Source organism: Spermophilus citellus (genome assembly GCF_964194105.1).
Source record: "Spermophilus citellus genome assembly, chromosome: 1".
Lineage (NCBI taxonomy): Eukaryota > Metazoa > Chordata > Mammalia > Rodentia > Sciuridae > Spermophilus > Spermophilus citellus.
In genome coordinates this window covers 39,201,745-39,227,240 of record NC_138182.1, presented here as the reverse complement: position 1 = coordinate 39,227,240, position 25,496 = coordinate 39,201,745, and the positions used below count along the sequence as shown (strand labels likewise).

At 37.6% G+C, this 25,496-nt stretch overlaps 1 protein-coding gene across 7 annotated transcripts in view; it reads left to right on the top strand.

Moving 5' to 3' along the window:
* LOC308655960 (histone-lysine N-methyltransferase SETDB2-like) overlaps positions 1 to 25,496 on the top strand; it is a 93,323-nt gene that overhangs the window by 32,503 nt on the left and 35,324 nt on the right. For 2 of the 7 annotated variants that reach the window (XM_081306459.1, XM_081306458.1), the window contains exons 8-13: positions 42 to 267; positions 1,055 to 1,151; positions 2,496 to 2,589; positions 5,418 to 5,755; positions 7,252 to 7,340; positions 8,221 to 8,932. In XM_081306459.1, coding sequence (XP_081162585.1) covers positions 42 to 267; positions 1,055 to 1,151; positions 2,496 to 2,589; positions 5,418 to 5,755; positions 7,252 to 7,340; positions 8,221 to 8,338 — 962 coding nt within the window. In that variant the 3' untranslated portion in view covers positions 8,339 to 8,932. Of the gene's footprint in view, positions 1 to 41; positions 268 to 1,054; positions 1,152 to 2,495; positions 2,590 to 2,928; positions 3,095 to 5,417; positions 5,756 to 7,251; positions 7,341 to 8,220; positions 8,933 to 17,685; positions 17,808 to 22,925; positions 23,034 to 25,496 lie in introns of those variants that run through there. The other 5 variants (XM_081306464.1, XM_081306460.1, XM_081306461.1 and 2 more) reach the window with 5 other exon arrangements.

Below are 25,496 nucleotides of genomic sequence, written 5' to 3'. Positions count from 1 at the left end.
GCAATTAGATTATCTTCCATCTTGTTCAAACTTTCTTTTAGGAAGATTGCTAAAGAGAGTCAATCCTCTGAAACCTAATGCTGTTGATGAAAATGGAAAAGAAGAGGATGTTATGAAAAATATATTTTCAAAAAAGAGAAAAATAGAAGTTGCGTGTTCAGATTGTGAGGTTGAAGTTATCACATTAGAATTGGAAAAGCGACCTAAAAGTACTGAAACTGAGGAATATCCACCTAAGTTTAGTAGTAATTCAAACGAGCCCATTATGTAAGTAAGAACACCAATCACAGTTACTCTGCTAGGAATCAAAAGTGATTCTTTCTCCTTCCTCTTTCTTTCTTATTCTTTTGCCCCCCACTCCTATTTATAATTTTGCTTCACAGTTATATATTTAATACTTTGAGAAATTCAGGCCACTTTAATTTTAAAACCTAGCCAACACACTTTCCTCAGTGCCCATTTCTAGAGTTTTGCCTTGGATGATTTTCAGCAGGATGTCATGACATTTGCTTTTGTTGTTTGTTTGTTTTCTTTTGTTTCATATTGCCATTGATTTGCAAAACTTTTATAGATTCTCTTTTTTTAAACATACCTCAAAAATTATTGACTTGCCAAGCTCAGTGGTGCATGCCTGTAATCCCAGCAGCTCAGGAGGATTGTGAGTTCAAAGCCAGCCTCAGTAAAAGTGAAGCACTAGGACTGGGGATATAGCTCAGTTGGTAGAATGCTTGCCTTGCTTGCACCACAAAGAAATAAACAAAAGTGAGGCACTAAGCAACTCAGTGAGACCCTGTCTCTAAATAAAATACAAAATAGGGCTGGGGATGTGGCTCAGTGGTTGAGTGCCCCTAAGTTCAATCCCCAGTCCTCCCCCCAAAAAAATTATTGACTTTTAAATAAATTTTCTCCTCCAGTGAAGGGTAGTTAGAGATATTCTTAATTTAATTATTAATAATGCATATTTATGTAATTTTGATATTATGTACATTTTAAGGTCCACTAAAGAGAATTTTTAGTGATATGCAAAATAACCTTTTTTTTTTTTCCCTTTCAGAGAGATGAACTATAACAACATCTCAAGAACTCAGTATCATTCAGTTATTAGAAGTCCTAAATCCAAGACAGCCATTTTTCCACATAATGGGAAAAAGGTGGTAAAAACTGGAAAATGTAGATGGGGCCCTTCTGAGACCATTAACTGTTATCTTACATTTCTATCTTTACTTAGTTTAAAATGTTTATGTTAGTTAATATTATGTAGAATTTCTTGTATTATTTGCAATGGTATGCTGTTGAAGTTTTAAGACATATTTTATTTACTTAGTATTGTTCATAACAGTTGCATATTTCCAACCTAGATATATGAGGAGAATTTTAAGCTAATAGTGATATAAAAAAGAAAAGTGATGGAATAATTTAGATTAAAGAGAAAGTTGTTTTGAGATACAAGAGAAAAAAGAGCTGCAATTTTATAAAAGAATCATCCAGAAAGCATTGTTTTACATGGTAGCCTGAGGATATACTTTTCAAATTGAGCTGAGAAGACTAGTCAGACTGAAACTTGGAAGAAGAAAAAGATATAGGAAAAAGAACAGAGACAGACATAATGGTAGCTTACAATAGGGCTTGTTGGTGAAAAATAAAAACTCAGATCTACATGTACAAATACTTGCCCTCTGCCTAGTAACAATACAGTAATAACCTTCTCAGTATCATATGGTTTATGGAAAGATTAAGCCAGTAGTTGTAATCTCCAGCTCTGATGCTAGTTTAACCTCCAGCTCTGCTGCTTACTAGCTAGCAGACATCTCCATAGGTGCTTTCCTTTTATCTGTAAAATGAAGATAATAGAATCTATCTCAAGAGTTCTGAAGATTAAATGAGAAAAATAACAGAAAACTTTCCTAGCACAATGCTTGGCACTCAACTAAGTGTTCAATAAATATTGACATTTCAAATACTATGAACTTGAAGAGAAAAAAATAATGGTCAGCACTTATTGAGCAATTAGTTGTGTGCTGAGCTAAACATACACCCCTCTGTTGAAAGCATCACATTTAAGGGGACTCCATTGTCTACAATGCATAAAAACAAAATTCTTTAACCTTTTCTTTGAAGTGGAAACTAGCCAGTATATTTTTAATCCTTGCACAATTTACAGTGGAAGCCAAATTATAATCTTACACAGCACTTATCTCAGGAAGGATGATTTGAATTGGTAAGTACAGAAAGTTGTATTGGATTTATTAAAATCCAGAGAATATCCTGACAGTCTTCATAGCTATACCTTTAAAAAGTGCCTAGAAATAGAACATATTGAGAAGGGGTAACACACATTGGCTCCATTAGTCTAAAGATTCTTATAATCTTAATTGTGAAGCTTTTCAAAATTAACTAATACGTGTAGCCTATGAAAATTGACATTTGATGAGACCTAACTGCTGAATACTTTTTCCTAACCTAGGAAGTAAAGATATCTCTTATTTTCCTGTAAGGGATTTGTTTCTTTAGAGTCTGCCACCTCAGAAGATAATGATGGATTTAAACCAGCCCAACCACATGTGAACTCTAAAACCATGGGAGCACAAAGTAGGCTATGTTTCACTTTATCATTATCTCTCATCTGCCTGTCTCTCTCTTGCTCAATAATCTGTGGCTCATTTTCTTAGATTTCATAGCAAACATGCTGCATTTGTGATCAAAGTTACTATTTGTTTAGATAAAATATTGGCCACCTGTGGTTTATACAGGCTTACTACCTATATATGTGTGTAGGCTGTGAAAGAATGATTTTTACCTTAAAATAGTTGGAAAAAATCAGAAGGTAAATATTTTGTGACACTTGAAAATTAAAATTTCATTGTCAGTAAATAAAGTTCTACAATCATTCATTTACATATTGTTTCTACTTTGACATTACACCCACAGATTCACAGTAGACTCTGGCAAAGCCTGAAGTATTTGCTGTTTGCCCCTTTACAGAAAACATTTGCTGACCTCTGATCTTGTTGCCAACATTGACTTGATGCATGGCAGTAGGAGTAAGGTGGACAATTCTGACTCTTCATGGTCCACAGGTGGTGTTTGTGGCTTTGTAAGCATTGTTTGTTTAAAGGAGACACTCTTTCTTTTGAAGTCTTAAAAATAAAGACACATCACTCTTTTGCAGTAGTCTAGCCAACACCACTACAGAGGATTACAAACATGTCTAGCAAAGGGCTAAAACGCTGATGAGTGCTTGTCTTTCAGAATTACCAGTCTCTGCCATGGTGAATATTACAATTATATAATATTAAGTACCAAAAACTGGGTTTTGGTACTTTTATGTTTCAATGGATCCCACAGTAAGGAGACATTACTGAGAGAGAGTCCTTTTTGAAGAACTGAACAGCCATTGCTGCCTCTTCTTTGAGCCTCCTTGCATCTGCAAGCCTAAATCCCCCCCTATTAAAGGATAGAAATTGGAAGAGGCATGACAGCTCCTTGGTAGAAAAGTCCTATCAAGGGGCTGAGGCTGTGGTTCAGAAGTAGAGCGCTCGCTAGCACGTGCGAGGTGCTGGGTTTGATCCTCGGCACCACATAAAAATAAAGATGTTGTGTCCACCGAAAACTAAAAAATAAATATTAAAAAATTTCTCTCTCTCTCTCTCTCTCTCTCAAAAAAAAATAATAAATAAAAACAAATAAAAATAAAGGTTAACAAAAAAAAGCTCCTGAAGCTTTAAAAAAAAAAAGTTCTATCAAGAAAGGGCATTTTTATGTATTACATTCCAACATTTAATGCATGTGAGCCATAATGAATACTATTGCTTCTGATTCTTTTGTCATTATCATTGATGTTTATAGTGCATATAAGCAGGCAGTCCAAATATAGTTATATAATTATTATGGCTTGTAAGTAACCTTTGATTAAAAGATATTGTAGGATGGCAACCACAACAATAATGATTGAATCAAGAGCCTTAATTTTTTTTTTTTTTTAGATTTTTTATATATATAGTTTAGTTGACGGACTTTTTTTTTTATTGGTTGTTCACAACATTACAAAGCTCTTGACATATCATATTTCATACATTAGATTGAAGTGGGTTATGAACTCCCAATTTTACTCCAAATGCAGATTGCAGAATCACGTTGGTTACACATCCACAATTTTACATAATGCCCTATTAGTAATTGTTGTATTCTGCTACCTTTCCTATCCAACGGACCTTTATTTTATTCATTTATTTATGTATGGTGCTGAGAATTGAATCCAGTGCCTCATAGATGATAGGCAAGCACTGTACCACTGAGCCACAACTCCATCCTGAAGAGTCTTAATTTTTAAAAAAAATATAATTTATTTTCAACAAGTTTTTATTTTTAATTAACATGTTAAAAATACATATTTATGGGGTACAGTTTGACATTCAATACTTGTACACAATGTGTAATAATCAGATCAAGGTGATTGGTATATCTGTCACCTCAGACATCATTTTTTTGTATTGGAAACATTAAAAATCCTTTCTACTAGCTATTTTGAAATATACACTTAATTATTGTTCACCAAAATTATCCTGCACTATGTAGAACATGAGAAGTTATTCCTCCTATCCAGCTGCACCCACAAACTTGTTAACCATCTTCTTTCTGTGCCCTTCACCCCACACCAGGTTCTGGTAACCACAATTTAATCTTGGCTTCTGTGACATTTTGGCCAAAATGTAATTTTGTTATACGATTGACTTAGATGATACAGTGACTTTTTTTGTTAATTTGTTTGTTTAATAAGTGATTTTACTTACTCCATCCTACATGCATTCATACTTTTGAATACTCTAAAAAAATTCCATTATTGGATGTTAATTAGTTCTCTACTTTTGAAGTATTATTATTTGTAAAAGTGTAATTATTGAGTGGTCATCTAGCAAAACACCAAACTTAATATGTACCAATCCCTGGTGGTACATACTTGTTGCTATTGGGATTTGTAGAGGGTGATTCTGATTCTGAAGGGGACTTCTCAGGCCTTTCATTGGCACATAAAAGCCTAGAGTGCTTCTTAAACCTCCTTCTTCTGTTACATTTAAATGCAAATTCCAGAGTTAAAGAAAAGAAAGTTTGTTAGAGATTAAACATGGTAATGTGGAAGCAACATGTAGATTCATAGTCATTGCTGTGTAGTAGAAAGAAGGCAGGAGCCAAACATATTTGAGTTTGTTACCCAAATTCTCATTATTATGAGTCAGGCAAATCTCTTTACCCAACTAAGACTCAAAAGTTTCATTTGTAAATTGAAACTACCTACCTTAATACATTGTAAAGATTAATGATAATGATAACAGGTAGCATCTAATTAATATTGTTAATCTCATCACCATTGCTCAACCAAGTAAATTTTCTGACAATTCTTTCTTGACAATATCTATTAGAGAACTCAAGATTCGACCAAGTTGAAGATTCTGAGGACAATCAGATGATTGAATCAGATGTAATAGATATGACTACATGTAGAGAAGAAACTCTGCCAGGGGGCAGATGTGACCAAGCAACCACATTGGATAATGAAAATGTTAAAGAGTTTGAGGTTCAAATAAAAAAGCCCCAAGAGGAAAAATCTCCAGTGTGTAAAAACCAGCAGGTTTATCATGATGAAGAGTTGACAAGTGATACCAAGAATACTTCATCTGATTCTCTAATGAAGTCCAGTAAAAGCAATGTTTTTTTACTGGATGCCACAAAAGAAGGAAATGTGGGCCGTTTCCTTAATGTGAGTATAGGGACTGAGATGCATATTTCTAAACAACTTTTTTTCCCATGCTTTAAAAAATCATAAGGGTAATATGATTAACAGACAGTCCTAAAGCTAGACAACCTGCGTTAGAAGTCCAGCACCCAACTTGGGTGTTCATGGCATGTTACTTAAGTTCTTGCTGCCTCATTTCCTATCTTTGTAATAGGGGATAATAATAACTATTTAGTATATTATGAGGATTAAATGAATTAATATAAAGTGCTTCCGACTACCTAACACATACCAAACATTTGCTTAAAAAAAAAAAAAAGAAAAAGAAAACACTAAGAAATAGTGTGTAAAAAACATACCAGAGGTTTCTGACTTATCTGCTCAAGTTAAAAAAAAAAAAAAATGTATGGGCAGGAAGTAATCATTGAAATTAAATAATGCCAGACATTCCACAGAACATTGTAGGGATTTGATCTCTTGAGAATTTTGTGATTCATAAGTGTGCTGAGATGACAGCTAATGGGCACCTGAACAGTATGAGAATGGTGGTAATATAAAAAGAGTATCATCATGTTAGAAACCTTAGAATGAAGATAAATGGTTTTGTTCAGCAGAGAATCAACTCCTCTTCTAAGGTGGTGTTTTTTACTAGGATGTAAAAATTATTAAGTAATTATTTTATGAAAAAGTAAATTTTTTGCATACACACTATTCCTATATATAGTCTTCATTTTAAACTTTTTGTGAAAACTTTTTTGTTTTAAAAAATAATTCAAAAAGCCCTACCTTGAGAAGTATTCTGCTCCCATTTACCTGCCTCCACTCCACTTTCTAAAATAGTCATTTTATGACTTTTTTGTGCTTTCTTCTGGTATTTTTCTGCAAATATGAGTAAATATATGTGTATTGTTTGTCCCCTCCTTTTTACAGACAGGATAGCATATTCACTGTTATATATTTTGCTTTTTGAATTAACACTATATATTGGAGATCTTTCCATATCAGTACACAGAAAGAACGCCTCATTTCTTTGGTTTGCATGGTTTTGTTCATAGCTACATAGAATTGCATTATATCAATGTACCAAAGATTAGGCAAACATTAGCATTATTTCCAAACTTTTACTGTTAAAACCAATGCTGCATGAATAATCTTACACATGCATACATACATATGCAGAGTAACCTGTAGAATACATTTTTAAATATGAATTTGTTGAATCAAAATATAAGTGCATTTATAGTGATGATAAATATTGACAAATTACTCACTTTTTTGAGTACCATTTTGCATTTCTATCACCAGGATATCAGAATGTCAAAACAGGGCTTTTCTGCATGGGTTTCTATTAATAGTACTGTCATGAACTTTTAGTATTTTATATAGTAATATAGAAAAAAGAAAAAATCAGTGAGATGCGTTGGAAACAGAATGGTATTCTAATAGTGCAAAACACAAGGTAGCAAACTTTGTGCTATATCTAATCTCTGTGTTTTTGTTTGTTTGTTTGTTTTTAACAGCATAGTTGTTGCCCAAATCTCTTGGTACAGAATGTTTTTGTAGAAACACGTGACAGAAATTTTCCATTGGTGGCATTCTTCACCAACAGGTTTGAAATTGATTTTGCTGATATGATTTAATTCTGAAATTATGATTTTAAAAATAACAATAGAAAATATATAAAGATGTGTAATATAGCCCCAAATATCTGGTATCCTGGAATATTCAATTATCCTAAACTCTTCCTAGTCAATAAAATTTTGAACACTTGAAATTTCTATTCTATTCTCACTTAGAATTAATTACTGATAGGTTTTAAGATCTCACCCAGTTCAGTTGAGGGAGATGAATGACAAAAAGTGCTATATCTTCTTCATCTTATAATTGTCCCCAATCTGTTACTTTACATAGGTTCACATTTGCAAAACACACTTCCTCCCTCATGGATACTAACAGATTCCTTCTTTCTTAGGATTTTAGTAGATTTGAAATAATCAAATAATCATTCTTTTTTTTTTTAATATTTTGTCTTAGTTGTAGTTGGACACAATACCTTGACTTTATTTATTTATTTTTATGTGGTACTGAGGATCGAACCCAGTGCCCCCGCACATGCTAGGCGAGTGTTCTACTGCTGAGCCACAACTGCACCCCCAATAATTGTTCTTAATAAAAGATTATTACTGGGGCTGGGATTGTGGCTCAGCGGTAGAGTGCTCGCCTAGCACATGTGAGGCCCTGGGTTCGATCCTCAGCAAAATAAATAAATAAGTAGACAGATAGATAGATAAGTAAATAAATACATATCTAACTACAACTAAAAAATAAATATTAAAAAAAATCATTCCTAACTGATGGGTGCTAGGGAGAGAAAATAGATCATATTATTAAGATGGTTATTGATGTTAACGTGTAAATTGACATTCAATTTTGATTCATTTGATAGTTATTTAAGGTAGTTATGATTATTTTTCATTTCTACTTTCTAGGTATGTGAAAGCAAGAACAGAACTAACGTGGGATTATGGTTATGAAGCTGGGACTATGCCTGACAAAGAAATACTCTGTCAATGTGGGGTTAATAAGTGTAGGAAAAAAATATTATAAATATGTAACTAATGCCTGTTCATGAAGTTAGATAAGGCTCAAATTGGAGCCATACAAAAGAATCCTCAGTCATCAGTGGAATTAATGTAGGTTGCTGTACACCAAGGTAATTCTCATTTTTTCTTTTTTGAGGATTCATATTGTATTTCTATTTTATTTGATTAAATTCCAGACTCAAAATAAGAACATTTTCATATGCACAGGCTATCCTTGTTTTTACTGCTGTTCAACTTTACTTGAGTACAATGGAAATGTATATTTTATATGAAATATCACTGTATAATTTATAACTTATTTACAAATTGTATATTAAGAAAAAAATAGAATTCAGTAGTTTCTAAGTTACTTTTTTAATCACTATTATTTAGTTTATACCTGCAAGGACCAAATTTCACATTTACTTACAAAATTGGTGTTTAATTCCTGGCACATCATTATAGGCTACAAGGTGGGCAACAGAACCTGAGGGATATGTGAGAACTAATTTTATACTTAGTACTCCCAAGGTGTGCAGTTTTTGTTGTTTTTGGTTTTTACCCCTAGTGCTAGGCCTCATGCCCGCTAGGCCAGTGCTGCACCACTGACACACACACACACACACACACACACACACACACACACACACACACCCAATTCTCCCAAGTATTTTAATACTTGTTAAGAGAAACTATATCTGGCTCCATGAAACTGGCCCATTAATCATTTGGGGAGGAGAGACTCTTCAGTAAGTTAAGTTTCTGACAAACTCTTTGGTGTTTTTGTTTTGGGGTTTTTTTGGGTATGGTACTAGGGATTGGACCCAGGGCCTTGTGCATGAGAGGCAAGCACTATACCAGCTGAGCTATATCCCCGGTCCTTGACAAATTCTTTGATTCAACTCTTTGAGATTAATCCTCTTTTCCACTTTCCCTTCACTCCTTCAATGCAGACAAGATAAGAGGAAATAGAAACTTAGAGAAAATTGAATATTTTGTTCTAAAGAGAATAAAACTATAAGTAAAAGAAACCTTGAAACTAGAAGGAATTATCCTGGGCAAAATTTCACATCAAAAATATAACAAAATAACAATTTTGAGCTTCAGAGTCTAAAACAGCCTCTTGGTATATCCTGAGCATGGCTGGTTGTTTTTGTAGAAAAAAGGAAAAGTTAACTACTTTGCTGTAGGCTAACCCTGATCATCTAGTGGAAAAGGGGACTGTGAAGCTCCAAGAATCAAAATTAATTTTATCCCTTACAGAAAAAGTACATTTAGCTCCTAGGAACTTCTCCTAAGAACCAGGTGGTACTATTAATTTGAAAAGGAGTAATTAAATGGAGACCAAGGCAGGAGGAAAACAAGTTCAAGGCTAGACTAAGCAATTGGGTAAGACTCTGTCGGAAATGAAAAAGGATTGAGATGTAGCTCAATGGTAAAGCTCCCCTAGGTTCAGTCCTCATTATGGGAGATAGGAAGGGATTTCTTTTTTGAGGGGTTTATGTCTTTTTGTTGTGTTACTTGATTTGGGGTTTAGTTTGATTACCTTTCAAACAAATCTATTTTAAGTTGGGACCCAGTTTCTTAAAAATTGAACCAGATGAAAATTGAACTTGGGAAACCAAGAACTAGGAAAAGTAGCCAAAAAATTAAAACCCGGTTGTCTATAGACAGATGAGTCAAGTTGAGAAATCTGTGTATTTACAATAAAGATGCAGGAATTTTAGGCAGTATGCTAAAATAAAGTGAGAAGTTTAGTCAAATATTTTTGCGCAGGAAATATTATAGATCAGCCAGTATTTCCTTAAGATCTGCTTTAGGAGTCCATCTAACATTCATAAACCTGAAATATTCTATCAGTTTTATCCTCTTTGAGAAGTTTCTCCAGAAATTGTGATCTGCTTCATTCTTGATTATTTTACAGCTAGCATCTCACTTCAGTACCCTAGAGATTTGCTTTGTCTCTCATGTCAGATCTGTTTCTAGTTTCCCTTTCCTTAGTCTACTCTTTTATGTTGGTGAAGCATAGCCTCCAATAGCTTGTTATTTTTGTTTTTTGGACTCGGGATTGAACCCAGGCACACTTTACCACTGAACTATATTGCCAGCCCTTTTTATTTTTTATTTTTGAAAAAGGTTTCACTAAGTTGCCCAGGCTGGCCCCAAACTTGCAGTCCTCCTGCCTCAACCTCCTAAGTAGCCGGGATTATAGACACATGCCACTACACCTGACAACAGTAACTTTTGAAGAAGATAAGAAGTAAATGTTTTGAGACTCTGCACATTTGAAATGTCTTTATTTTACTTTCTTGATTGCTATTTTCGGCAGGGTATAGAATTTTTACCTCTCTTGAAATTATAGGATTAATTTTGTCCCAGTGTTTGTCTCTGGTCAGAGTCCATTTTCATCCTTCTACTGGTGTTTGGTGAGATCTTTTCATCTTAAAACCTTGTTTTTCAGTACAGAAACCATTTCTTGAAGGCTTTCTCATCTCTTTTTGGAATTCCTGTTACCAAAATGTTAGATCTTCAGTATTGGTTCTCTGGTTTTCTTTCTACTGTTCTCTTAATTTCCAGCTCTGTCTTCCTGCTTTACCTTCTAGGAACTTTACTTAACTTACTCTTCAGTACCCTAGAAGGTACTGAAGAGTACTTTTTATGGTCTCATTTTTAATTTGTAAGAATTCTCTTTTTTTCTTTTAATATTCTTTATAACATCCTGTATTGGCCCATGTTGCAGTATTTTATATTTTTGTGTGTGTGCATATACATACATATACATGCATTCATATGTCTTTTATTTTTTTCTTATATATTCTCTGTCCTCAGCTTTGTTTATTTTCCTTGTATGTATGTTTTGTCCCTTAACATTATAGGGCTTTCTTCAGAGTTAAGAGAACATTGCAGTCTGGAAGAGAGAGAAAAGGTTCCTGGATTGCTTTACCATGCCTCAGCTGTTTTGCTGAGAAATCCTGTGGGCTCAAGGGTTTTCTTTTCTGCCTGGCAAGGCATACTTTTCTATCCTCCTGTGGGAAAAGCCAAAAAAAAAAAAAAAATCGTGTGCCTAGGGTCTGCTCATTTCCCATTTGCAACACCTCTGCCCCCAACCCCCATGACATTCTTCTATAATACATTCATACTTGTCAAGATTGTCCAAATTACATTTTTTGTTACCCCAATTTTGCATTTGCAGCTTAGAAACCTTCGCCAAGTTCAAGACCTGCAGAAGTTTTCCTTTAATTCTGCAGCAAATTAATTTTTATGCTTCTATTAATTTTAAGTTATAATTTAATATATGTATTTATGTTGTGTACACGTATATTTATTATATGCACTGAAAACCTCATCTTGTGTGGTGCTCTGTATCCAGTGGGTGCTAAATAAAGGCTTGCTCCTGGCAACTGGATTTAGGGTCGGTTAATTCTGCGTTGGTTTAAGATAGGGCTATTTAGGCCAAATGGTGTGAACGAGTTTCAGAAGAACCTCAGAACAGCTGAGCTGGGGCCGTGGGAGGGGGGTAGGGGCACTGGCATATGTAGTCGTTTCTGGGGTTTTGTTGTTGTTATTTGGGTTTTGTTGTTATTGTTGTAGTTTAACCTACCAAAATAACCATTAGACCTGGAAAACTGCGAGAAACCCCCCTCCCCACAGCCAACTTGGGTCTTCGGCTCGAGCTTTCCCTGCGGCAGCTCCGGGGAGTTAAGGAAGCGACGGCGCCGCCGGGACTTCCGGGAGCGCGCCACGGGCCACCGCCGACAGGCTGCCGGACCCGCAGTCTGCGGCCATGGCCCACGCATCCCCGCCCCGGGCCGAGTCCGTGCGCCGCGCCGGCGGCCCCGAGGTGCACCCCGTGCAGGACGTGCTGCCCTTCCCCACCGGTGAGTACCGTGCGGGCGGCTGGGCCGGGGCTGCCTTGCAGCCGCGCGGGGACCCGAGTCCCTTCTCGGCCTGCTCAGGGCCGCCAGGGACCCGCGTGACGAACTTGCCCTGCACTCGCGCTCGCTTGCACAGCGGGTCCAGAGAGAAGGGGAGGGCGGCGTGCGGCCACTTGCAGTGGCTTTGATTCTCCTTCTGGCCTGCTGACATTTCACTGGGGAGCAGTGGACCAGGTGCTCCTGGCTCTGATTCACTGACTGCAAGCGACCGAAACTCAGGGAAACCGAAACTCCCAAGTGAGATTCCACCCACGGGTAAAACCCTGCCGCAGGAGAGCTGCCCTGCTGCGGGGAAGCTGGAGTAAACAGGCCGCAGGGAAGGGACTCTACTGGCAGCTGAGTCTCAGGAAGCGGCTGGGAAAGACCTCGTAGAGGATTTGACTGGACACCATTTCCTTTGCTCCAGTCCTCCTGGGCCCTCAGCTTGAATGAGTGTTCTGAGTGGGCCTCTTCCCTTCAACACCTGTAGCGCTCCTGCGATTTGCCAGGCTCAGGGCTAGTCATAAGGATATAAAGACGAGCTAGGCAGTCCCTACCCCAGAGGATGTTAAGAGGCAACTTCAGTTAGAAGTAGTCAGCACCACAGAGGCACAAATGAGGGGCCCCTAACTTCTCCTGATGTCCAAGGAAAACTTTATAGAGAAGGGGATGCATGGTCTTAACTTTCTAAAGGATAAGAATCAGCCATAAGTGGAAAAGGCAAATGCAGGCAGAGAGGAGGACACAAATAAGAGCATCAAACCATAAAACAAATGGCAACCATAAGCCAACCAGTTGACTGTTTCATTCAACTAATACGTATGTATATGGACTGCAAAATGAGAAGACAGAGAGATGATGTTCTTTCCTGACATCTTCCCCAAACTCCAGGATTTTAAACCAATTTCCATGTCTGCAGTGATATCAAACTGACTACATCCTTAAGAGAATTTGTCTTCCCTACACTGCAAACTTGTTCAGCCCCCAGCTTTCCCCATCCCATTCATCCAGTTGCTCAGGTCAGAAACTTTAGTGGTATCCTTAGCACCTTTCCTTTTTCCCCATACCCCATCCAACACATCAGTTAGGCCAATTACTTCTATCTTCAAAATCTGTTTCATGCCTGACTACTTCTTAAACACCTCCATTACTCCATCCACGCCCAGGCTGTCATTGTCTCCTGTCTGGACTACTGGGCTCCCGTTTTCTCTTCTAGCCTTTCATACAAGCAGGCCTGTAGAGCAAGGCACTTTTCCTGTTCTAGTTGTCTCCCATTACAGCTCACCCCATGTTCTTTTCTGATTTGACTTTACCCATCTTGATGACTGCCACCCCCTGCTGCCTTGTGTGTCCAGTAAGCTACCAAATCTGCTTCAGTATCCTTATATTTGCTGTTCCCTCAGTAAGGAAAATTCATCCACATATTGTCCCATTTTCATTTCCCCACCACACTTAAATGTCTGCCTATTCCCTGAACCTTGCCTGCCCATCTTGTCTAAAATGCACTCTTTGACTACTGATTACCTCTTCCAACTCTTTCTCTATGGACTTACCACTGTCTGGAGGGGGAAATTTTATTTAATGTCTTTCTTTGCCACTGGAATTTAAGTTCCGAGAAAGTTGATACACTAAATCTTTTCTATATTCTTAGTGCCTAGAACTATTTGCTTTGTAGTATAGGGCATAGTAAGTCCTCATCAAATATTTGTCAAAAGAATGAAAGGGCATGTTTATAACACTAAGGAATTTGGCTTCTGTTTTGTTGGTAATGAGAAAATGTGTGCAGATAGACACTTTATTTTTTATAGAGCTGGGGATCAAACCCAGAGCCTCATACATGCTAGGCAAGTGCTACACCCTCAATCTCAGATTATACATTTTAGATAAATCACTCTGGCAGTAACAGGAGGACTGGAGCACAGTCGTGACAGAGAAAGCAGAGGCAAGGACATGAGCTTATCAGAATGGACTCAGAAAACAGCAGGCAAGGTACATCTTCCACACTTGCACCAGAACAGCACACACGAGTGTGCACACAAGTCATGGGAATTTAAGTGTTAGTCAAGACTTGCTGACTGCAGATAGTACAAACACAGTGTAATTTAAGCAAAAAAAAAAAAAAAAAAAATGCTGTTTAGTAAGAAGCTGTTCTGGGCTGCCCTTCTGCTGATCATCCTGAAAGTCACTGAGATGACAAACAGGATTTGCAGTTAGTTACAAGTTAAGAATTCAACCACAATGACTTCAGCAGGAAGCATAGACAGCCTCAAACCCCCAGAACACAGATGCTGTAGCATTTTTCAGAAAGGGCCCAAAACTAGGGCAACAATATAACAATATATCCTACTAGAAGGGGTTTTTAAATGAATGTTAAAGGTTAGTGGATCTCATTCCATCTGTTTCCTTTATTCTTAAGTGGCAGAATGTGTTCCTTGGCCACCTACCTGACTACACCCAGATTCTGCCTGGTGGTGGATTGCCCTTGTCTGATGGGCTTAAGACCAGCTCTAGGTAGAGGAGCATTGATTGGGGAGGATAGGCCTATAGAAGTTGAAGCCTTAGCAAACTGTTCCCAGGTATGGTGGGCCTGCAGGTTGCTGGAGAGTCTGGAGCATTGCTGTGATTTGAGTTTCTTATAATTTTTCTGCATCTTCATTCTATAGACCCTTTCTTACTGATCTGTCAGGTCAATCTGTTGAGTCCACAGGCTTGCTAAATCTGCTAGGATGACTCTGGGGGGCTCTGCTGATCTTCTCTGTTCTTAGCCTCAGCTACTAATAGAGACCAATGGGCTGGTCCCTAAAAACCCAAACACCCATGACACACCTACAGGTATCCAATCTATCTGAATCTACATAGTTCCTGAGTTCAGATGGCTAAGGGACCAAGTTGTCTAAATGTACTTGGTCCAGAAGTTCCAAATAATGTATATAGAGAGTTAAGATAGTGAAGGATTGCCTGCCTATGTAAGAGCCCCCAAAGTGACAAACTCCCCCAATTACATCCTTCCTCCAGCCTAGAAGAATAAATGAACTAGAAGAGCTAAAATCTTTTAGGAAATGTGATATAGGGGTAGTTGAGCAGAAAAATGCCACTATGAGAGCCCATGAGTCTTACCTTGAGTTTATTCATTGGTGCTGAAGACACACTCCAGGTCAGTTCATAGCAGTGTGGTGACCACCTCTGTATTCTCACATGCCGGGGTCCTAGGAGCCCAAATACTTAGGAGTGCAGATCAGATGGGGCACAGAGCCCCCAGAGTGAGTGCTGGAGGCCCTGCTTGGGTATCAGCCCATGCAGCACACCTGTCTGCAGGTGACCTTCAGCTGTGCACAGAAAAGAGGACCTTTAATTAAAGTGTCCAACTCTTATACAATAAGGAATAGGTGCATAGTCTGTCAGACACTGTTTTTTTTAATATATGTATGTGTATATATATATATATATATATTTTTTTTTTTTAGATGTCCCTTGTAGATGGACACCATACCTTTATTTTATTTATTTATTTTTAAGTAGTGCTGACGATCAAACCCAGTGCCTCATATGTGTTAGGCAAGCACTCTACCACTGAGCTACAGCCCCAGCTTCTGTTAGTCAGTTTCTGGCTGTGACAAAATACCCAAGAAAAACAAAGGAGGAAGGGTTTATTTTGGCTCATGGTTTCCGAGAGTTTTAATCCACGGTGAGCTGGCTCCTTTGTTTTAGGCTTGAGGCAAGGCAGTAACATCATGCCGGAAGGGTTCAACTAAGGAAAGCTTCTCAGTTCATGGCAGGCAGACAGGAAGAGGAGAGAGCAAATGCACAAGAAATGGACCTGGGACAAGATATACCCTTCTAGGGCATACCCCCAGTGGCCTACTTCCTCCAACCAGGCCCCATTTCCTATAGCGAGATGTGAAAATACAGAGGTGGTCACCACACTGCTATGAACTGACCTGGAGTGTGTCTGCAGCACCAATGATTAAACTCAAGGTAAGACTCATGGGCTCTCACAGTGACTTTTTTCTGCTCAATTACCCCTATATAACATGTCCTCACCTTCCAATAATCCATTCAGTTATGAACCCATCAATGAATTAATCCATTGATTAAATCAGAGCCATTATGTCCCAACTACTTCCCAAAAGTCTCACCCCTGAACCTTGCTGAATTGGGGACCAAGCCTTCACCACACAAGCCTTTGGGAGACATTCTAGATCCAAACTGTAACAGAGTGTCACATATTATTGTGGGAAACGTGATAGTCTAGGGAATTTTAGCACTAATAATGTAACTGCCTGACACTGTCTTTTTGAAGCCTGTGCTTTGTAAGGTTTTTGGTTTTGGTTTCAGTTTTGGGTTCTTTTGGCAGGGAGGGGCTAGTGTTAGGGATTGAACCTGGGATGCTGTACCACTGAGTTATATTACCAGCCTTTTTTCTTTTCATTTTGAGACAGAATCTCATTAAATTGCCCAGGCTCACCTTGAACTTTGTGTTGCTCCTGCCTCATCCTCCTGAGTTGCTGGGATTACATGCATGCCTCACTGCACTCATCTTAAAAGCAGTTTTCTACTTAGAAAAAACAAAGGAATAAGAGGATGAGAATCTGCAAGGAGCAAGACAAAGTCTCATGCTTGTGGCCAAAATAATAGCAAATTAACAAATTAGAGAAACTTGCCTCTTAACTGTCTCTAGTCTGAATCTTCCCAACAACTGGCTCTTTGCTTCCTCTCTCTGCCTCTTCCCTTCTCTTCCCAGCTTTTTCCCCTTAGTTGTTTTTCTTTTCCTCTCCTAAAAAAACTGATTCCTACCTTTATGTCTCTTTCCTGACTAATCATAATGTTGAATTAAAGCACACAAAGTTACATAACTCATTTGCTTTTTTAATTCTCCCAGAATTTGTTTTTGAACGTAGTATGACATTAGAGGTATGATTTGTGTTTTGTTATGGATAGTTAACCAGAACACTGTTTCCTGAATACATCCTGTTGTTGATTTGTAATGACAGTCATTATTATTGAGAGCTTGCTATGGACAAGGCAATGTTTTGAGAACTTTGCTTCTGCTTAATTTCATGGTTGTGTTTCTTGAATGAAGATTTTCCTCATTTTTAGACATTTTAAATGAATTATTTTTTTTCTTTAACCCATTTAAATATATATAAAATAAGTTGGGGCTGGGGCTAGGGCTGGGGGCTTAGCAGTAGAGCTCTCGCCTAGCACGTGTGAGACACTGGGTTCGATCCTTAGCACCACATAAAAATAAATAAAATAAAGGTATTGTGTCCAACTACAACTAAAAAATATTTTTTAAAAAAAATAAGTTACTTTTCCCTTTGGGTCCCCAATTCTTTGTCCCTGGGGGAGTTGAGACTATAAAAATAAGGACCTGGCCTTCTACTTTAAGACTGGAGGAGGATGTGTCCAGATGATGAAATTCTACTTTTCCATTTCTCACCAGGGATGTTACTTGTAGGTATCTTTCAGGTTGCAGAAAAGATGGAAAAAAGGACATGTGCACTCTGCCCCAAAGATCTCGAGTATAGTGTCCTGTACTTTGCACAATCAGAGAATATAGCTGCTCATGAATGTTGTTTGGTAAGTTACTTGAAAACTTACATGAAACTACATGAGTCGTTTTAGGATTGGACATACCAGAATAGATAAATGGTGCTGAATAGATAAATGATGCTTTGAATACAAGGACTAAGGAGGAGTTGACCATTGGGCTTTTAAGTGAAGATTGTGGCACATAGTTTTCTAACATTAAAGGGTTTCAGATCTTATTATCTTATGATTACATTTAATTTTATTTATTTATAACTTGTCAAACACACGAAGAGAACTATGATGAAGAAGCTTCTTCAAAGATAGTTTAATGAAAAAAAAAAAAAAAAGATAGTTTAATGAAGCCAGGCACAGTGATGCATGCCTATAAGGCCATCAATTTGGGAAGCTGAGGCAGGAGAATCTCAAGTTTGAGGCTAGCCTGAGCAGTGTAGTGGGAGGAGACCCTGTTGCAAAATGAAAATTTTAAAAAGGGGCTGGAGGTGTAGCTTGGTGCTAACGCACTTCTGGGTTCAATCCCCAGTAAAACACACACACACACAAAAAAAAAAAAAAAAAAAACTTAATGAAAGATTTCAACTATAACAGACATCTGTAGACCTTCCACCCAGATATAATTTTGTTTTAGATTTATCCATGATGCTTAACATAGTTGTAAGTCTTTCATTTTAAATAGTGTTTCATTGCGCGACCTCTGTTCACCTGTGAATGGGCATTTAGGTTTTGCCAGTTTTCTTTCTATGACTAACAATTATCTAGGTCTCCTCATACATGTGAGAATTCTCTCTCTAGGGAATATAGCTAAGAGTGGAGTTGCTGGGGAACAGAGAAGTAGTGTTTTCACTTCACTAAATTTGCCAAATTACTCTCCAAAGACATTGTAGCAAATTTGACTTCCACTATTGTTTCAGAGTATTTTTCTCTTCATCATTACCAGTATTTCATATTATGAGGTTATCATTTTTCCCCCCTCAATTCACATGAAATGATATCTTTTTAAAAAAAATTTTTTTAGTTATAGATGGACACAATACTTTCATCTTATTTGTTTTTTTTTTGTTTGTTTGTTTGTTTTTTGTTTTTTTTTTTAATGTGACATCAGGGATCGAACCCAGTGCCTCATGCATGCTAGGCAAGCACTTTACCACTGAGCCACAACCCCGGCCCGAAATAGTATCTCTCTTGCACTCCCTCATTCCTGGGGATTGCATTATCAATTGTCCTGCTTATGGTCCTTTGTATTTTCTATATCTGTGCATTGGGTGTTGGTAGGCTTTATGTTTTATCTTTGAGATGTTGTTTTCGCTTATATGTATTCATTAAAAATAGTAAAGCTTTATTATTTGTTATTTAATTTTATTTATGGCATTTTCTGTCAGAAGTTCGTAATTCAGTTAAAGTCATAATTATTTTCCTTTATAGAATTGGTGAGATTTTTTTTAACCAAAGAAATTGTTTTCTGCTAATATCCTTTTTTTCCCCATAAGTTTTAAAATCTTGCTTTTCTTATTAGTTTCTTAATTTTACTGGAATATTATTATTACATAAAGTAGAAATTAATTTTATTTTTCCATATAATTGACAATTTTTCTCTCCAGTCTGTCTGTTTTGTGGTTCTGGGGATTGAATCCATTATAAGTAAGCACTCCACCACCAAGTTACACCAGCTGTCATACCACCATTCATTATTCACACCAGCTGTCATACCATCATTCATAAATAATGTATGTCTTCTATTTTTTATTTTAAGTAAAAACAACATCTCAAAGTAATGATAACTGTTGTTTAGTATGTGTGTGGTAATGTTTTTGGAGCTTTACCTACATTGAAATGTTAATCCTCTGCAACCATTACTCTCCCTAAGCTAAAGATGAAACATCTGAGGCACTGAGAGATTAAATCACTTTCCCAAGGTCCCACAACTGTAAATGACAGCCAAAATTCTCAAGAGTCTAATTCTAGAACTTTTACGCTTACCCAGGATGCTGACAGTATCAAATCTCATTTGCAAGGATCTGTTTCTGGTGCAATTGCTGAGCTGATGCAACAGAGTTTTAATTATTATGGCTTTATCTTGAGTCTTGGCTCTTAACTGGGCACAGTGGTGCATGCCTACAATCCTAGCTATTTGGGAGACTGAGACAGGAAGATAATAAGTTTGAGGCCAACCTGGGCAACTTAGTGATATCTTGTCTCAAAATTAAAAGGACTAAGGATCTAGTTCATTGTAGGCTATGGGTTCAATCCCTAGTACTTCAAAGAAAAATAAAATAAGCCTTGGCTCTTGTTTTGGTGCTTTGAACTTTGAGTTTTTTTTTTCAGATTTCACAAAGATTCCCATTGGAATTTTGATTAGAGTTGTATTTAATTTATAGATGAATTTGGGTAAAATTAGATCCTTCATAATATGAATCTTTCTATCCATTAATAGGATCTCTCTCAGGCTGGGGTTGTAACTCAGTGGTAGAGTACTTGCCTAGCATGTGTGAGGCACTAGGTTGAATTCTCAGCACCACATCTAAATAAATAAATTAAAGATCCATCAACAACTAAAAAAAAAAGTATTTTAAAAAAATAGGGTCTGTCTCTTCAATTTAGGCCTTTTATGAGTTTCAAAATTGTTCGGTAATTTTTGAAGTTTGTCGTGGTGGCACATGCCCATAGTCTTGTCTCAAAAACAAAAACAGTATAGTATTTCATCTAATTACAAAGCATTATTTTAGATGCTGTATTTAATCTAGAGATGATTTCAAGTATATAGGAGGATATACATAAGTCATATGCAAATATTGGACCATTTTATATAAGAGACTTTGCACTGGAAGATTTTGGTATCTAAATGAGGGTAGGTCCTGGAATTATTCCCCAGAGGATATTGAGGGATGACTGTATTTTTTCCTTTTATATTTTCATAGTATATCAATATGTCCCAATTTGTTATCTGTTCACCTGTTGATAGACATATGTATTATTTCCAGTTTGAGACTATTATGATAATACGTCTTCATGTGGAAATAATGCTTTTATTTCTTTTGACTAAATATCTAGCAGTTGAATTGCTGTGTCATAAAATAAGTGTGCTTTTGACTTTAAAAGTTATTGTTTTAGAGCCAGGCAAAGTGGTGTATGCTTGTCCCAGCTACTCGGGAGATTGAGGCAAGAGCATTGCTTCAGACCAGAAGTTTGAGAAGAGCCTGGGCAACATAGGGAGACCCAGGCTGGGGCTGGGGCTCAGCGGTAGAGTGCTTGCCTACCATACAAGAGGCGCTGGGTTTGATCCCCAACACCATATAAAAGTAAAAAATAAAGATGTTGTGTCCACCTATAACTAAAAAAATAAATATATAAAAAAAAACATAGGAAGACCCTGTCTCAAAAAGAATAGAAAAGGAAAATTGAGGGCTAGGAATTCTACCACTGAGCTAGGATAGCTCAGTGGTAGAATACTTGCTTACAGTACAAAAGGCCCTGAGTTTGGTAACAAAAAAAGTTATCATTTTACACATCTACCAACAATGTCTATGAGTTTCATTTGTTCCACATCTTCATCCATAGTTGGTCTTGTCTTTTTTTTTTTTTTTTTTTTTTTTTGTACTGAGGATTTAACTCAGGCACTTTACCACTGAGCCACATCCCCAGCCCTTTTTAATTTTTATTTATTTTTTAGATGTTTTTATTTGTTCTTTTAAATTATACATGACAGTAGAATGTATTTTGAAATATCGTTTTTTATTTTTTATTTTGAGACAGGATCTCACTAAGTTGCTGAAGCTGGCTTTGAACTTGTGATCCTCCTGTGTCAGCCTCGGAAGCCACTGGGATTTACTGGCATGTGCCACTGGCAACACTTGATATTATCAGTTTTTTAAAATTGGGGCCAGTCTGTTGGGCATAGAGTGATATCTTGTGGTTTTAATTTGCCTGAGAACTAATGATATTGGGCATCTTTTCATGTGCTTAATTCACTATTCACTGAATCTTCTATGAAGTATCTGTTCAAATCTTACCCCTTTTTTGGTGGTGCTGGGGATGGAGCCCAGCAACTAGGGCCTTGTACATGTTAAACAAGTGTTCTACCACGGAGTGACAGCCCCATCCTTTCCCATTGTTAATTTGTCTTATTATTGAGTTTTAAGTTTTTTCTTTATGCGTGTACGTTGTCAGCTAGATGTATTATAGCCAGGAATGGTGTGATGGTGGATTATGCCTATAATCCCAGCAATTTGGGAAGCTGAGGCAGGAGGATCACAGGTTCAAGGCCAGCCTCAACAATTTAGCAATGCTCTCAGCAACTTCGTGAGACCCTATCTGAAAATAAAAAATAAGGGAAGGCTGGAGGTGCTTAGTTGTAAAGTGCCCCTGAGTTAAGTTCCCAGTACCAACAACAAAACAAAGGTGTATTGTAAATACATCTCAGTCTCTGGCTTGTCTTTTTATTTTCTCAGCAATATTTTTCAAAGAGCAAGAAGTTTTTGATTAAGTCCAATTTATTAAATTTTCTTTATGGCTTCTGCTTTTTGTAAGAAATCTTTGCCTATGCCAGTGTCACAAAAATTTTTCTCGTATGTTTTTTATGCCCTTTGTTATTTGAATATATGTGACATATTGATCTTCAATTGAGAAAGTAGGTTGGACTCTTTTAATTCAAGTGACCCACAGAAATTTGAGCCAGCCTAAATACGAAAACATTTGTAACGAGATTACAGGGCGTTTCAAGGCTCCTGAAGGCCAAGATGCAGGCAGGTCGAAGAAGTAAGAGCTGGGAAGCTATCAGGAGTATCCTTTCTCATGTCCTTGTTTCTGCTTTTATTTTTCTGCATACTGAATCGTGTTGCTTTCACTATTGCTCCGAGCCTATTCCACACTCCAAGGATAGAGAATCTGGTCCAACTTGGCATCAGGGCCCACCCAGGTCCAATTAGCCAATGGGAGTCAAAGTTACGTAATATATAACTTGCCTGGGGTGCAGGATCACACCCAGAGCAGCAGGGTAACTTGTGGTCTGCTTCTAACCCCGAAAAGTGGTCACTATTCTACCCTCTAATCCATCTTTCACTCCTGGTGAGTGTTTCTTAGTACCATTTTCTGGCCTATAGCTTTCAATACTACTTTATGAATACTCGTTTTTTTTTGTTTTCCTATCTGCAGCTGTATTCTTCAGCCCTTGTGGAATGTGAGGATCATGATCCACATAATTGTGATAGAAATTTTGATGTGGAATCAGTAAAGAAAGAAATCCAGAGAGGAAGAAAGTTGGTAAGTAGAAATGATTTTATTATTCACACAGGATGACCATACTCTTGGGGTTGCATGCAAAACAAAGTGATTTAATTGATAACTAGAGATAGATAAGCATTTTAGAGAGCTGAAGAAGTTTAATGTTTTTTTTTAATATTTTTTCTTTTGTTACAGATGGACACAATGACTTTATTTTTTTAATTTTGTTTTTTTGTAGTTGTAGATGGACAGAATGCCTTTACTTTATTTATTTTTATGTGGTTCTAAGGATCGAACCCAGTGCCTCACATGTGCCAGGCAAGTGTTCCTCCACTGAGCTACACCCCAGCCCCAGCCCCAGCCCCAATGACTTTATTTTATTTATTTATTTTTATGTGGTGCTGAGGATTGAATCCAGTACCTCATACATATTAGACGAGCACTCTATCACTGAGCCACAACCCCAGCCCAGAAGATTAGTATTTTAAAATAAACTACCAGGCTGCATTAGTAAAGTAGATATGAATTAGAATGCTTTTGGCTGTAAGTAGAAGAAACCCTGGTTCAGACTGGCTTTAACAAAGAGGATGCTTAACCAGAGAAAATACCAACCTTAGTACATCAATGATGTCATCAGGGGCCCATTTTCTTCCCCCTGCCTTCCTGATCCCCAGCATCAACTTGTCCCTTGCTGGCTGTAGGATGGCTGCATGTAGTACCTGGAGCATCATACTTTTTTGTTCATATCCAGCAAAAGAGAAAGCTCATCCTCACACATGGAATAAGAAGCCTCTGGAATTCTAATTTGATCTTAAACTGTCTTTCTACATCAGTTGCCAGGGGCAGCCATAACTTATCAGGATCTACCCTTGGCGCCAAAGTCATCAGGGGGCTATCTGGGAAGGACAGAATGCTGAGGGGTTCTCCTCCTGGGTCCATTAGGCCCACAGACTTCCTGTGAAAGGCACTCACAGCTTAGCAAGCAAGATAATAAGTATGAGTGCCTCACATCCTTCCACAATCATGGTAAGATTAATGACAAAGAACCAGCATTTATTCTTTGTAAAATGTCAACATCAGCAGCATCCTGCAGTATGCGTTACATACATTGTTCTTTGAAAACTCCCAGCTACAGACCCAATGATGCCCATTTTGTAAACAGAAGAAATGGAAAGTCCAGAGTGAAGAGAGAACAGTCTAGATGGAATTTGACAAATTATGCTTTCTCAGCTTACGTAACACTAGCAGATCCTAAAACAAGGCATAAAAACAGAGTGTATGGATCCTGCCCTGGGTGTTTATAGGAGATTGGATACTGGTATATAAATCATGTTGATAAAGTGATAGGGAGGCCACTGGAGTCCATTCAAGGACTTTGGGTGTGATAAATTGAGTGAGTAGATATTCCTCTAATTAGAAAATAACTGAAAGATTATTTTTGTGCTCTTTGTTAGTGGATTTCAGTGGAGTCAATGGGGTAGATTTAAGGAAACCCACCATTAGATTCTAGAGATTGTCTACAGGCTGAAGAATGAGGGCAGCTGACTAAAGGCGTAATATGCAGGAGGAGGTGGGTATACCTGGGGGGTTTTGCAGACTTTGGGATGCAAGTGGAGGATAAAGGAGAGAGGAGTGCAGTCACCTGAGGTCAAGGTTGGGCAGCATTAGTACAGAGTAAGTGCCTTGACTGGGTAGAATCCTCCCTGCAGCTGGCCTTCTGGACCCCGGTCCTAGTGTATAGTGGAGAAGTAAAAAGAAAGATGGGCAGGGAATTCCAAGAGAGGGAACAGGATGTACCGAAGTATGGAAGGCAGTTTGCAAAACTATAAGCGTGTGATTCCATGGTATTTATTCTCTTTACTGAACCCCTGGATTTCTGTAAAGTGTGCCATAAGTCATAAAATTGTTCCCTTGTTAAATAATGAATCTGTACTGAGTTTTCACCATAGTAAGTAATGCTGCAACAAACATCTTTGCATATATATCCTTGTGTGCTTGCTTGAGCATTTCTGTAGTGCAGACTCCTAGAAATGACACTGCTGAGTCAGAATTTCCTGTAAAAATGTTGAACTGTGGACTGGGGCTCAGTGGCACAGCACTTGCCTCACACATGTGAGGCACAGGATTCAATCTTCAGCACCACATAAAAATGAATACACAAATTAAAGATATTGTGTCCATGTATAACTAAAAAAATATATATTAAAAAAAAAAGAACTGTGCTGACAAACTATCCCCTGGGAAAGGCTGTACTGATTTATACTTCTTTGTATAGTGGATGAAAGAAGGCCTCTTATTCCATGTGTGGGGATGACCTTTCTCTTGCTGGATATGAACTGACAAAATGGTCAAAGAAAGTTTGACAAAAATGAGTGTCACTATTCTTGTTTATTTTTGCCAAGTATAGAAAACTTCATTTCACAGCTCCCTGGTCACTGGAGAGATTGAACATTATTTTTCTTTGGGCCTCTGCCACCCGTCTCATTACTCTCCCCTGACAGT